Source organism: Myripristis murdjan, chromosome 6 (assembly GCF_902150065.1).
Source record: "Myripristis murdjan chromosome 6, fMyrMur1.1, whole genome shotgun sequence".
NCBI lineage: Eukaryota > Metazoa > Chordata > Actinopteri > Holocentriformes > Holocentridae > Myripristis > Myripristis murdjan.
The window spans coordinates 17701503-17714281 of NC_043985.1; the positions used below are offsets into that span (position 1 = coordinate 17701503).

Sequence of the window (12779 nt, forward strand, 5' to 3'; positions counted from 1 at the left end):
CAGAGAATCCCACAACAACAGAAACGACAACCATTGCCACAACCACACTAAAGCCTACAACTACTACAGCAGCACCATCATCCTCATTCACCACCACAACTGCAACGACAACCAAATTGACCACAGTAACAGTTATAACAAGTACAGAAAAGCCCACTACATCAGTGGCATCCACAGTCTCACCAACACCTTCAACTCTCCAGCCTTCAACATCGTCAGCATATCCGGGCAGTACAACTTTATGTTTCTGCAAGTACATGGATAAGCTTTTCCATGCTGGTAAGCAATATGCATTTGATATCAGTAAGTGCCATTTTTTCTTTCCTAATATTTGTGTTCACTGATAAAACACATTACTTGGCAATTTGTGTTGATTTTATCCTCATATTAGGTAGTTTCATCTATAATGAAACTGATGGAGCAGGCTGGTGTTTCACCTCTTTTTGCAATGCAACATGTAATGTTGAGAAGCATGCAAGACCATGTCACTCTACCACTCGTCCACCATTTTCCTCTACCACAACTACTACAACACATGGTGGCTCAACAACAACTAGTGCAACCATGACTCCTCCTGTTGACTGCACATATCTCACCCCACCTAGAAAGGTATGTAAATTTAGCTAAAATTAGCTAAATTAAAAAATGTACTTTAAATGAAAATCTCTTCTACCCCATGTCAGTTGAAACGTCACTGAAATTTGTACCAAGCACACAGTGATGACTGCCTTTAGTGGGGCGTGGTTGTTTTAAGTTATTGTTCATTTTCTCATTTTAAAACAGTTTGTTCTGTTAGTTATTACTACCGTTTCTTGAAAGTGCATAAAAAACAGTAATATGGTGAGTGTAATTCTTTGTTTTAGTGATAAGTCAGCAGGGTTGAAAAACACTTGAGATTTGTGCAGATGCGTTGTACTGTGGCTGTAGCCTGAAAACAGAAATTACTAAGGCTACGTTTACACGTAGTCGGGTATTTTGAGAAACGAATATTTCCCTCCCTCCGTTTTCCAAAATAACATCATGCACACGGCATCGTTTTCAAAAAAGTTTCCGTTTACATCAACCCTCATAAATACACCGTCAAGCGCCATCATAACTACACCAAGCCTATGGGCGGCGGTGTAGGAAGAAGGAGAAAGCCATGTAAGCCAATCAGAAGCCAAACCCGACAGCAGTCCACCCAGGTCGGACCCAAGCGATGCTGGCGGTGCCGCTGACTGGCTCTTGGTGTAGGAGGGAGGAGACTGACCTCCGAGCCCTCATTCATCTCTGCTCCTCTATATAAAAAAAGCTGCTGTATTTGAAAATGCAAACATATGGACAGAAATGCGACTGCTACTGTGAATGCATCCATGATCATCACCATTATAGACATAATATACGTATATCATGTCTATGATCACCATAGCCAAATGTAAACATTGCACGCACTTTTGGTGCATAATGTGACGTCAGCTGCCTGAAACTCTGTATTTCTCCGTTTTTCTCAGTTTACATGCAATCGCGAAACAGGAGTTTTCCTAAATCTCCACTCTCCGTTTTTAAAAATACCCGTGTATGTGTAAACATAGCCTTAAAGAGTTGTGAACATTTGAACTCTGAGTGTCCTGGTGTGTCACACAGGTACTTAGATAACTTCAAAACTGTTATCTGACATCAGCAACAAGGTTAGCAAACATTATTGCAGCAAAATCTCTCACCTCAACAATTCAGCAACCTGCCTTAGGCACAGTCAGTTCATAGTCAATTTAAGTCAGGTCATAGAAACTGAATGGCCTTACTGACGTGTGCTGTCATGTTAACAATTACAATCACCATTTTCTTTTGAACTAGTCAAATGACCACAGCAAATAATTCAATGCTCATTCTACTCCTGTTCAATTTCAGTGGTTTAATTGGATGCTAGCCTTGTTACCATGTCAGCATTACACAATATAAATGGCCACTGCTCCACCATTCTAGTATGTTTATTCATGTTTATTCTAGTATGTTTTATAGACAAACTGTTATGCTCACTGCGTTTACATGCATTTTAGTAATCAGGTTATTTTCCATGTACAGGAAATTAAATGATTTGTCAAATAATTTGTAAACAAAAAAAGCCAGTTTCTATAATAACGGTAAAGAATTAAGAGATCCAGCTATGGTAGCTACATTTCTCCTGGAGGAACCTCATTATTGGACCATGTATACCTTTATTCGGATTTCTAGATGGCTTTTTATGATTGTGCATGTGCAAAGAAAGAGAACATAAGGAATAAGGAAACTGACACAATAAACATAATAAACACACTCACTGTACAATTCTCAGGAGACTAAAAACTTTCCGTTCTACATTCACTGAAGAATGCGTAACAATTTTATGTCAACTTGCATCTGATGAAAATATAAGGAAACAAGAAAAACACATCTGCCACTCTTGTCAGGGTAATTCCCACAACAGGCGGGCTGACACATGCACTTTATTGACTGGGAGTTAGGGTTAGGCTGTCACTCTGAACAACCAGGCTCCTTGCATTTCAGCTGCATGGTAAAAGGCAGAGATGTAACTCACTGTAGGCCAGAGCACATTGAGAGTAATTTTGATATGCATCAAAATTACTTTCCTTTCAAATCCATTGTTTGCAATTGTATGTTTTGTTTTGACGTGTGTCAAACCTTTCATCAAATTGACCCATTGTTTCTCTCACTCTTTGTTTATCCTACTATGCTTACTTTGCAGGGCAGTAACCTCGGTTGTGTTTAAACTACAGATAGTTCATTTTATATCAAGTGTGCTGTGTATTTAGCTTAGATTTTAGTTTAGTTTTTAGTTTTCTAGTTTATAACTAGACAGTGACTTGATGCAGTGTCCAAACCACAGTCACAGAATAATAATGAGGTGATATTTTATACTCTGTAACGTTTAACATTAAGTAGACTTAACTTACCCATTATGGTTGTGAAGCCAGTTGGGTTGATGAGTGGTCAGAAGATGGTGTCTTCTTGCTTTCCTTCCAAAAGGCAGTTCACCACTATTAAAATCTAGAAATACTTAAGTGCTATGCAAAACGTGTAGTTATGCAGGTAGTTTCATCTATTAGGAGACTGATGGAGCAGACTGTGCTGCACATACTGCAATTGCACCATAAATTTAAAAAATGCCGTGTAATACTGACTTGCAGTTGGATATACTGTATTTACCACAAAATGTCATTAAAAATGCGATTTTCTTTTTGATAGAATGGCGACTCTTGGAAGACAGGTAACTGTACCACTGCAACATGTGAGAATGGTACAATAACAGAAAAAACTGTGGACTGTAAGAAGGTGACCATACCTGCTTGTGAAAATACTTATTCACCGGTTAAGGTGTATGACGAAGCAGGCTGTTGTTTTCACTACGAGTGTAGATGTAAGTTTAAATGAATACAATATTTCAGATTTCAACAAAATATAATAACAAAGAATAGATTAAAAAAAACAATGTTTCATCATTTGATATGATGCTCAATGCCATTATTTCATCTTTGCAGGTGTATGCAGTGGCTGGGGAGATCCTCACTATTTGACATTTGATGGGACATATTACAGTTTTCAGGAAAACTGCACATATGTCTTGGTGAAAGAGATCATTCCTCGACACAATTTCACTGTTCACATTGACAATGAGAACTGCGATGCCTCTGGAACTGTAACTTGTGTTCATGCCTTGATTGTGTATTATAAAAACTATAAAGTTAGACTAATACAGGAGGTGACCCCAAAGACCGAGAACAAGGTAACTATCTTCACCACGACCCTCTCTAAACATAAGTTATATTAACTTTCTGCAACAGTTGTATGAAGTAATTAGTAGTTATAACTAGGCTATCTTTCTTCTCACTTTTATGAAGATGGAAAAGTAGTTTCATGTACATTACTACTCGTTTAAGGGGTATGGACAGTGTTCCTAATCTTTAAACCAAAATTAACTTAGCTTTAAAAACTTTCCTCTCTTCTCTCTTCATGTGAGCAAACTGATGACTGGTTAGGAATAACACTGATGTTGCAATTCTTTAGGTGTACATCAATGGCAAACAGGTGTTCCCAACTTTCTCTAATGATGACTTTACCATCACAAGTACTCAAATTGAGCTGATCTTGAAAATCCCAGAGATTAAAGCAACTGTGACGTTCAAAGGGCTTCAATTCAGCGTTGACGTTCCATACTCCCTTTTTCACAACAACACAGAGGGGCAGTGTGGTAAGTTGATAATTGATTTGCTGTTCCAACATTTTACAGTAAACAAAAAGCCAAATGCTGAACTTGTTAAATGAAAAATTCCAAAAGGCATTTCACTTAGTATAACTGAATGGATGTCACACGTTCGCAGCACAAGGATTCTAACAACCATTATGTTGCCGTTTACCTTCACTAGGTACCTGTGACAATAACAAGAAAAATGACTGCAGATTACCAAATGGCCAGATTCATCACTCATGTGCTGAGATGGCACATGATTGGCATGTACGAGATGAGAACAAGACATATTGTGAAAGGCCCACACCTTCCCCACCTGGGCCCACCTCTTCCCCAATTACAACCATATCCCCACCAACCCCTTGCATACCTGCTATTTGTGACATTATCACAAGCAAGTAAGAGTGTAACAGTGTTACAAATAATATGAAATGGTAACAATTAATTTAGTTCATTCTGTTAATAATTTTGCTTTGATTTGTACGTTAAGGGTGTTTGAGGAATGCAACAAAAAAATCAAACCAGAACACTACTATGAGGCCTGTAAATTTGATGTTTGCCACATGCCAAACACCACAATGGGTTGCTCCAGTTTGGCGGCATATGCCTCGAAGTGTGATGATGCTGGAATCTGTGTGAACTGGAGGAATTCAACAGATGGACAATGTGGTATGAGGGTTTTTTAGGTTTTTGAACAAGCTGTTGAAAATTAGTGCACACAAATTACTTTTCACACTAGTACACTTCATGGCTTCATCATTTTGATTTTTTTTCCCACCCTCTCTTGCTCTAGAATATGTTTGTCCAGAAAACAAAGTCTACAAACCATGTGCCACAACTGTTTCACCTATTTGTAATGAAAGGTAAGAAGTTGGTTCTGCTTTCATTTCAGTAGTTGCCGTGGAAACAATGTAAATAGTTTGTGAGAATTATAACTCTTTCACTATATGTATTACACTAGTAGTCTGTCCTTTAGTACATTACACAGTACTATGTAAGATTTTATTCATGAAAAAGTTACATCAGTACCCAACATATTTCACAATTGATGTTATTCATTGGTCTACCAATTTTCCTCATGGTTAGATACGTACAAAGCGAGCAGAACACTCCCTCACAGTCATTTAAGGAAGGATGCTTCTGCCCAGACGGGATGTTCCAGTTCAGTACAGACTCTGACCTCTGCGTTCACTCCTGTAAGAATATTTTCTTTTCGTGAAGAAAAAGACAACTATTTTAATTTAACTTACAAGTAAATTAAGGCCAGGCACCTACTTTTCTTTTTATTGTTAAAGGTTGCATTGGACCCGATGGTACACCCAGAAAGGTAAAAATGATTCATTTTTTCATTATTCACTGGTGTTAGGTCTTTCTTTGCCATTAATTCTTTGTTTTACCTACAAAACAGATTGGCAGCAAATGGCAAAGTGACTGTAATTGGTGTGTTTGTGATGAAGTCAAGCGCGAGGTTAAGTGTAAGCCCATAACATGCCCAACTCAAGAGCCCATAACATGCGACAAGGAAGGTGAGGTGCTGGAGACATACACAGAGGACTGCTGTGAGAGAGCCAAATGCAGTGAGTGATCTTGGGTACCACACCCACATCCATTGCCACTCTTAAAACAGGGAGGTGTACTAAATTGGCTTTGGACTTGAAAAGATAATTATATTGCTCCCATTCATTTTAATATTCTTGGGAAATATGTTCAGAAGACACTTCCATGTGCCTGACTTATAAATTGGGAGCATAAATGTAAAAGTGTAAACATTACTGATTACAAATCTACAATTTAAGGTTGATGTAGGTAGCAACCACCCAAATAATGCAAACAGATTGCTTTTAAAATATTTTCAGTTAGTTTTATATTCTAAATATGGCTGGAATAGCTTGCAAAATGCTTAGAAAATAAAGATGAAGTCTCCCTCCAGCCATTTATTAAGGCCATAAAAAATACAAATAAATGAATCTGGCAACAGTCTCCATCCACTTCCCTGCCCACTGGCACACCGGACCGTAACCAGAAATCTATTCAGAGATTGCAGAAGTGTCACCCATGATAGTCGTGAAAATCGTGCAATATTTGAAAATCTAACCATGAAAAAAAAAAAAAAAAAAAAAACATTTCAGTGAGTCTCTTAGTTCTTGTTCAACAGCCATTTCATATTGGTCTTGTGTTTTTTTGGAAAATAAAACACTGATGTGGGAAAGCTCTGACTGTACTGACGATGGCCGGTGACCGGCAGGGCTGCTGATATGCAAAGGCCCACAAGGGCGTACACAGACACCTCCGAGGAGGAATGTAAAAACACCGCTGTAGTGACAAACTTTGCACAGATACAAGTCAGCATATTCAAAATCAGACATTTTAGGGGACACAAACATAAGTAAAACCTGTTATTGAGTGCAAGGGTACTTTAAATGAACTAGCACTAGGACTAAAGTCTTGACCTGCAGCCATTAATGAAAAATGGTGTTTGTTTCAGTTATTTGACTTAACAGAGATCCTTTTCTTTTCAAACATTAATGAGTTATCCAACAGGTAAATACCTCTTTTCCAAGCATACTTGTGATCTGAAACCATTTAGTGACTGTAAGTAACAAATTCCTGGCTAGCTAATAATTTTTGGGAACAACTTTTTACTTCATGTTATACTCACCAACTCTTTTGCCACCCATCCAACAGAATGTGATAAAGAACGCTGTCCAGAGCCAAGCGAGTGCGAGCTGGGATTTAAGTCGGTGACGCATAAATCAAATGGAAGTTGCTGCAGTTCCCATACCTGTGGTACGCATTTCAATGGGTTTCAGTTACATTTAGTCCAATTCTTCATCTGTAAAATAACACTTTCTTCATCTGGGACTAACACATGCATAGACCTTTACTGCATTCAAAATTGCTCATTCTTTTTCTATGTAGAACCCAAAGATGTCTGTGTTTTCAATGGTACTGAGTACAAGGTAAGCACTTGAGGCACTCCGAGAAATTCTCTACATGAAGTATGAATATTGCATTTAATGAAAAAAAAAAAAAAGATATTGCGGAAAAAAAAGGTTTTGGTAATTTAGAGGTGGAATGTGGTACAGAATGAAGTATTTGAACAGTGTCAGAAGGATGTTTTGGCCCCAGGTCCTTACTTCAAATGTTATGACTAAATGAAATGACTATGATAAAATGTTCAGTATAACCTTTACAGTATTTCCAGGCATATCAGATGGACACTACAGCCTTTACACAGTCTGCCATAGTTGAGTGTACCATGAGTATTTGGATAGACTATTTTCAATAAAGCTGTCATTTTGCAGTTGTATAATAATAATAATAATAATAATAATAATAATGTCTTTTAGAAAACTACAATCAGTACATTAAAATCCCCTGAGTCTTGATCCCTTATTTCAGACACTCCTTGTAAAACTCAAAATAGGAGAGGCATCACATTCTTCCCATTAAAAAACAAAACAGAAAACCTATTAGCTAATCATGCCTTCGCAGCCTTTCATCTCCGAGTACCCATCCACACACAACAATCTGTTTAATTTTCTCGAAACAGTACAAAAAATGTGGTTGGCTGAACGACATGTAAACCAATGCCTCAGTGTCAAATCATTCTGTCCCTCGTTCCTGCTGCTTTGTTTAAAAGCGGGTAGTAGTGGTTTGGATGGTTGTGTAAGAATAAATCACTCGCCATTCTTTGGCTTTTGGGGGTGTTTGTAGCCTGCGAGGTACGGCAAAGAGGCATGCTGACCTCTAGACTGTTGCTCAGGCCATAGTCACAGTGGCGATAATCATATACAGGGTGTTTTATATCTTTGAAGTACACCAATGGGATGGCTTTTATATTCTTTTACAGCCTGGTGTGGATGTACCCAAAGACCCATGTCAAAACTGCAACTGTGGTAATACCAAGGATAATATCACCAAGCTGAATCTCATTGTATGTACCCCGAAACCGTGCTCCACCGACTGTCCACAGGTACTTGTGCTTGAAAACGTTTTAGTATTATTCAGAGTTTATTACAGACTGTAAATCAAACTCAGACTTTAGTATATAAATAAATATTCCAAGTTTATTTCAGCTGTTCAGTCTTGTTAAACTCACAAGAAGATGTAAGTGCTTAAGTGTGAACATGTTTTACTCAGGAGGAAAGTAACTTTCTCTCCATTTTCACTAAGTATTACTGACTGAATTGATATGTGAAGTTGTGCAGCATTTTAATTTGTGCCATTCCTCTAAAAAGGGCTACGAATATAAAATTAGCCCTGGACAATGTTGTGGGAAGTGTGTAGAGACCAGCTGTGTTGTTGTGCTCCCAGACAATACAACTCACATTATCGAGGTGAGTTCAGTATAATGAAAATGACATTCACATTTTTATAAATGTGGCATATGTTAATAGTCCTGATAAAGTCAAAGGTCAAAGTTGTTTCATGTTGACTCATTACCGTCTTCTACACATCTGATAGCCGTCACAGTCTTGGTCTCCTCCAAACGACAACTGCACCACGTATGACTGCAAAATGGTTAATGGCAAGCCGAAAATCACTGAATTGGTTGTTGAATGCCCTGATTATGATCCACAGAACTGCTTTCCTGTGAGTATTTATGGCACTTGAACAAACTTTGAACTGATATTGGCCTAACATAGAGTTCACGATGCATCAGGGCGGTATTTAAAACAGTTTTCAGAGTTACAGTTTGTATCTGCCAGATATAAATCAAACTGTCTCCAAATGATGATTGGTGATCATTTTTGTCCTGTCTGCCAATGCAATGTGCTGTTTCAGTTTTGCACTTGTAGCATTAAGCTGTCAATTTAAAACGTACCTTTTCTAAATGTTTTAAAGCAGTTTAGACTTGTAGCCTGCAAGAGACAAAATGGGAGCAGCAAAAGTGGTGGTAAATGAATTGAGTAAACCAAATATGAGGAATGTTAAATGGCTCAAAAGTATATTTATTCTCTAGGATATTCAAATATGAGGTCAAAAGGATTGTAACTGCTTTATTTATAGCTTGTTTTCCGATACCATTTTAAAATCTTTTTTAACAACAGTAACTAATATGCAACTTAATATCGATGTACATATTAATTTTATTGTCCATGTTGTCTATAATACAGGGAACTGAAAGAAGTCATAAAAATGGCTGTTGCAAAACATGTAAGTATAAATTACCTGAATGAAAAATTGTATTATTGTGCAGTTTATGCATTGCCATTCTTAATAGTTTAACAATATCTAAGCAAAAAAGAAATGCCCCAATGATGGGCCAGTGTTGATTTCCACTTGGGTCAGATTCCCATAGTCAGAGCTGGTGTAAATATGGGTTCAGTGCAACGGTGAACGACAGCACTTTTTCCTCTTTTGAGCCCTTTCCCTGTGCAAAGCTACAAAACAAGCTAGGAGTAGGCAAAGAAGAAAAATTGCTATCTTTGATCGTTGTGCTGGTAAACAGGTCTGGTCGAGCCCCATGAAGATGAATTTTGGACTTCAATGCAAATATTTTCCAACAACATTGTGAGGAAAGCTGTAGGTCACATTAGGCCCTGTTGAGCTGTATTGATAAGACATTCTGTCACCATGCCACCAAGGCTGTAAGTCTGAGACATGCCATATACAGTGAGACAAGACCAGACAGATTGACGTCTTTCATGAGCACAGATCTGCTGACCTCTAACATACTTAGGTGAAGATACCTCCTTTAGATAAGGCGTGTCAGTGAGCAACCCATAAGACATCGCAGTTTCCTGAGATCTCCTTCACTCTGAGACTTGACCAGAACTTTGCTCCTTTCCACCACAAACATGTTTACGTTAGAAAAAGGGTTCAAGGATAAAGGAAAAAGTTTCACGTTGGTGAATTGTGCTCAGGAAACTCGTGTTCAAAGTACCTTAACAGCCCCCAGATTAGTTATTCAGATTCTCTATGGTCACCAACAGGGCTATATTATCATGACACATGAAACCTTAATGACTTTGTTTTCTTTAAAAAATATATATACATATGGGGCACCCCGGTGGCTCACTGGCCAAGAGCACACACCATGTACCAGGGCTTAGTCCCGATCGCAGCGACCAGGGTTCGAATCTGACCTCAGGTCTCTTGCTGCTTGTCATTCCCTCTGTCTCCCCTGCCTTTCCTGTCTATCTCCACTATGACTGTCAAATAAAGTAGAAATGCCAAAAAAAAAAAAAAATCTAAAAAAAAAAAGATTATTTTTATATATTTACTTTTATCATCTACAGGTACACCCCGTTACAGCTGTGAAATCACCAAGAACACCACCTATCTTCAGATAGAGGACTGCAAGTCAGTTGAGCCGGTGGAAATCACAGCCTGTGAAGGAGCCTGTCCAACATCCTCAATGTGAGACTCACAACCACTTTGAACAAGCATTCTGAGTGTTACATGACCTTCTCATTCACGCTGAAATTGCCTGTTAAGTTTTCACGCATAAAGGAATGTCTCTTTCAGTAGTGGATTATGTTTGCTGCCGCTGTTCCACACCGAGTGTGTTAATGCTGCTTTTGGTTTGTCGTTACTCATAGGTACTCTGCAGAGAAGAAACACTTCATGCATTCATGTACTTGTTGTCGAGAACTGTCCACCAGAGAGAGGAAGGTGGAGATGGTCTGCTCTGATGGCAAGACGAAGAAACACTCCTACATTTCAATTGAGAAGTGTGGCTGCCATGTCACTGAGTGTGAGAAGAACGGCGAGCACTAACTTAAATGTTTTTGCTTCATAAACAACAAATATCTTTAATCTGCTTTTCTGAAGTTTTAACAAATCCACTAAACTCCAAGACTCCCATATATGTTGACCACCAAAAGGCACACGTTTGAGTACTAGCTGGCAAAATAACGCATTTGGCTTGGCAAACTGTATTAGAAATGTTCATCATTTCATAAAATCTGAACTAAATCTGGAAGCTGTCGTGCTGTTCAAACGTCATCAAGACTCATGGCCAAAAGTCCCGATTTCCAAGATTGTTGATCTTACAGGAATGCTAACTGTTGTTGATAAAAATGTTTCACACACCTCTGGAAAATGGACCTAGGTATTTTCACATCAGCCAAAATCATTTTCCCGTTCCACTTCCAGGCTCAGCTCCCAAATCTGCCTTTTGATGGAGACACATATTGGTGTCATGGCACTCTTTTTGCTTTTGGGAAGATGGTTTTTTTGTCCTAAAATGTAGACTTGATGTTTCAAAAACATATCGTAATTTTCATCATTTCGTGTGCTCTATTTTTTTTTTCTCTTCATGTTACTGTAAGAGATATGGGAGAAAAAATATATAGTACAATAACTTTCTTTTTCAATGCACATTATGCATGCAATTAATGTCAAACCTGAAATAAATAAAGAAAAAAATGATAATAAAAACATGGATTTGGTCTTTGATTGTTTGCTGGCCACCATTCCCAGCGTTGTTCCCAGATTCTTCATCATCATCTGATTGTCGCCATGGACAAAGACAAACATGTAAAGGGTATCCAAATTATCTTTCTCCAACATATGTGGTTTTTCAGACTGAAATTATCTTGCTGATTTCATTTTTGCTCCTATGCATTCATAATTTATTGTCATAAACATTCAGAAATCACCATCTAAATTCAGTGTTCGCAATGGCTCTCTCCACCTTGAAAACAATAGAGTAGAGTTTTCCAGATGGGAGCAGAGTATGTGCTGGGTGGAATAGACATCCTGAATCTTTGCCAGTGCCTGTGATCTTTGATACTGTGTTTAGAGTTAGGGTTAGGGTTAGGGTTAGGGTTAATTCTGTATTGCACATTATAGCTCTGGTAAGAAGAGTGCTTGGCAGAAACATGGTCATACTTTTCAAAATCCATCTGCATAAGGTCACAAAACCTGGTGCGGAGGTGGGTCATAGGTCAATGTGGCACTGAGCAACTTTCCCCACTGCCTGGCTGCAAGGAGACTGTCCTTATGACAACTGCATGGCCAAAAGGGGGCGCTGATTAGCACAAGCAGGGCCCAGCAGCTCTGCTGCCTGTCCATTTACACTATATTACCAAAAGTATTTTTGACCATTCTTCCAAAAGCGCATTGGTGAGGTCACACACTGATGTTGGTCGAGAAGGCCTGGCTCTCAGTCTCCGCTCTAATTCATCCCAAAGGTGTTCTATCGGGTTCAGGTCAGGACTCTGTGCAGGCCAGTCAAGTTCATCCACACCAGACTCTGTCATCCATGTCTTTATGGACCTTGCTTTGTGCACTGGTGCACAGTCATGTTGGAAGAGGAAGGGGCCCGCTCCAAACTGTTCCCACAAGGTTGGGAGCATGGAATTGTCCAAAATGTTTTGGTATCCTGAAGCATTCAAAGTTCCTTTCACTGGAACTAAGGGGCCAAGCCCAGCTCCTGAAAAACAACCCCACACCATAATTCCTCCTCCACCAAATTTCACAGTCGGCACAATGCAGTCTGAAATGTACCGTTCTCCTGGCAACCTCCAAACCCAGACTCGTCCATCAGATTGCCAGATGGAAAAGCGTGATTCATCACTCCAGAGAACGCGTCTCCACTGCTCTA

At 38.9% G+C, this 12779-nt stretch overlaps 2 protein-coding genes across 2 annotated transcripts in view; both read left to right on the forward strand.

Annotated features, from left to right (window-relative positions):
- LOC115360553 (mucin-5B-like) overlaps positions 1 to 120 on the forward strand; it is a 23513-nt gene extending 23393 nt beyond the window's left edge. The window contains exon 33 of the mRNA XM_030053528.1: positions 70 to 120. Within this exon, the coding sequence (XP_029909388.1) occupies positions 70 to 120 (51 nt within the window). The remainder of the gene's footprint in view (positions 1 to 69) is intronic.
- LOC115360710 (intestinal mucin-like protein) overlaps positions 1 to 11558 on the forward strand; it is a 17712-nt gene extending 6154 nt beyond the window's left edge. Inside the window, exons 2-20 of the mRNA XM_030053798.1 lie at positions 132 to 279; positions 392 to 609; positions 3223 to 3394; positions 3516 to 3760; positions 4042 to 4225; positions 4401 to 4620; positions 4713 to 4891; positions 5016 to 5085; positions 5309 to 5418; positions 5518 to 5549; positions 5631 to 5799; positions 6908 to 7009; positions 7142 to 7182; positions 8076 to 8198; positions 8464 to 8562; positions 8690 to 8818; positions 9343 to 9382; positions 10468 to 10588; positions 10771 to 11558. Of these exons, the coding sequence (XP_029909658.1) occupies positions 258 to 279; positions 392 to 609; positions 3223 to 3394; positions 3516 to 3760; positions 4042 to 4225; positions 4401 to 4620; positions 4713 to 4891; positions 5016 to 5085; positions 5309 to 5418; positions 5518 to 5549; positions 5631 to 5799; positions 6908 to 7009; positions 7142 to 7182; positions 8076 to 8198; positions 8464 to 8562; positions 8690 to 8818; positions 9343 to 9382; positions 10468 to 10588; positions 10771 to 10948 (2454 nt within the window). The 5' untranslated portion in view covers positions 132 to 257 and the 3' untranslated portion in view covers positions 10949 to 11558. The remainder of the gene's footprint in view (positions 1 to 131; positions 280 to 391; positions 610 to 3222; positions 3395 to 3515; positions 3761 to 4041; positions 4226 to 4400; positions 4621 to 4712; positions 4892 to 5015; positions 5086 to 5308; positions 5419 to 5517; positions 5550 to 5630; positions 5800 to 6907; positions 7010 to 7141; positions 7183 to 8075; positions 8199 to 8463; positions 8563 to 8689; positions 8819 to 9342; positions 9383 to 10467; positions 10589 to 10770) is intronic.
- Positions 11559 to 12779: the final 1221 nt, after the last annotated feature.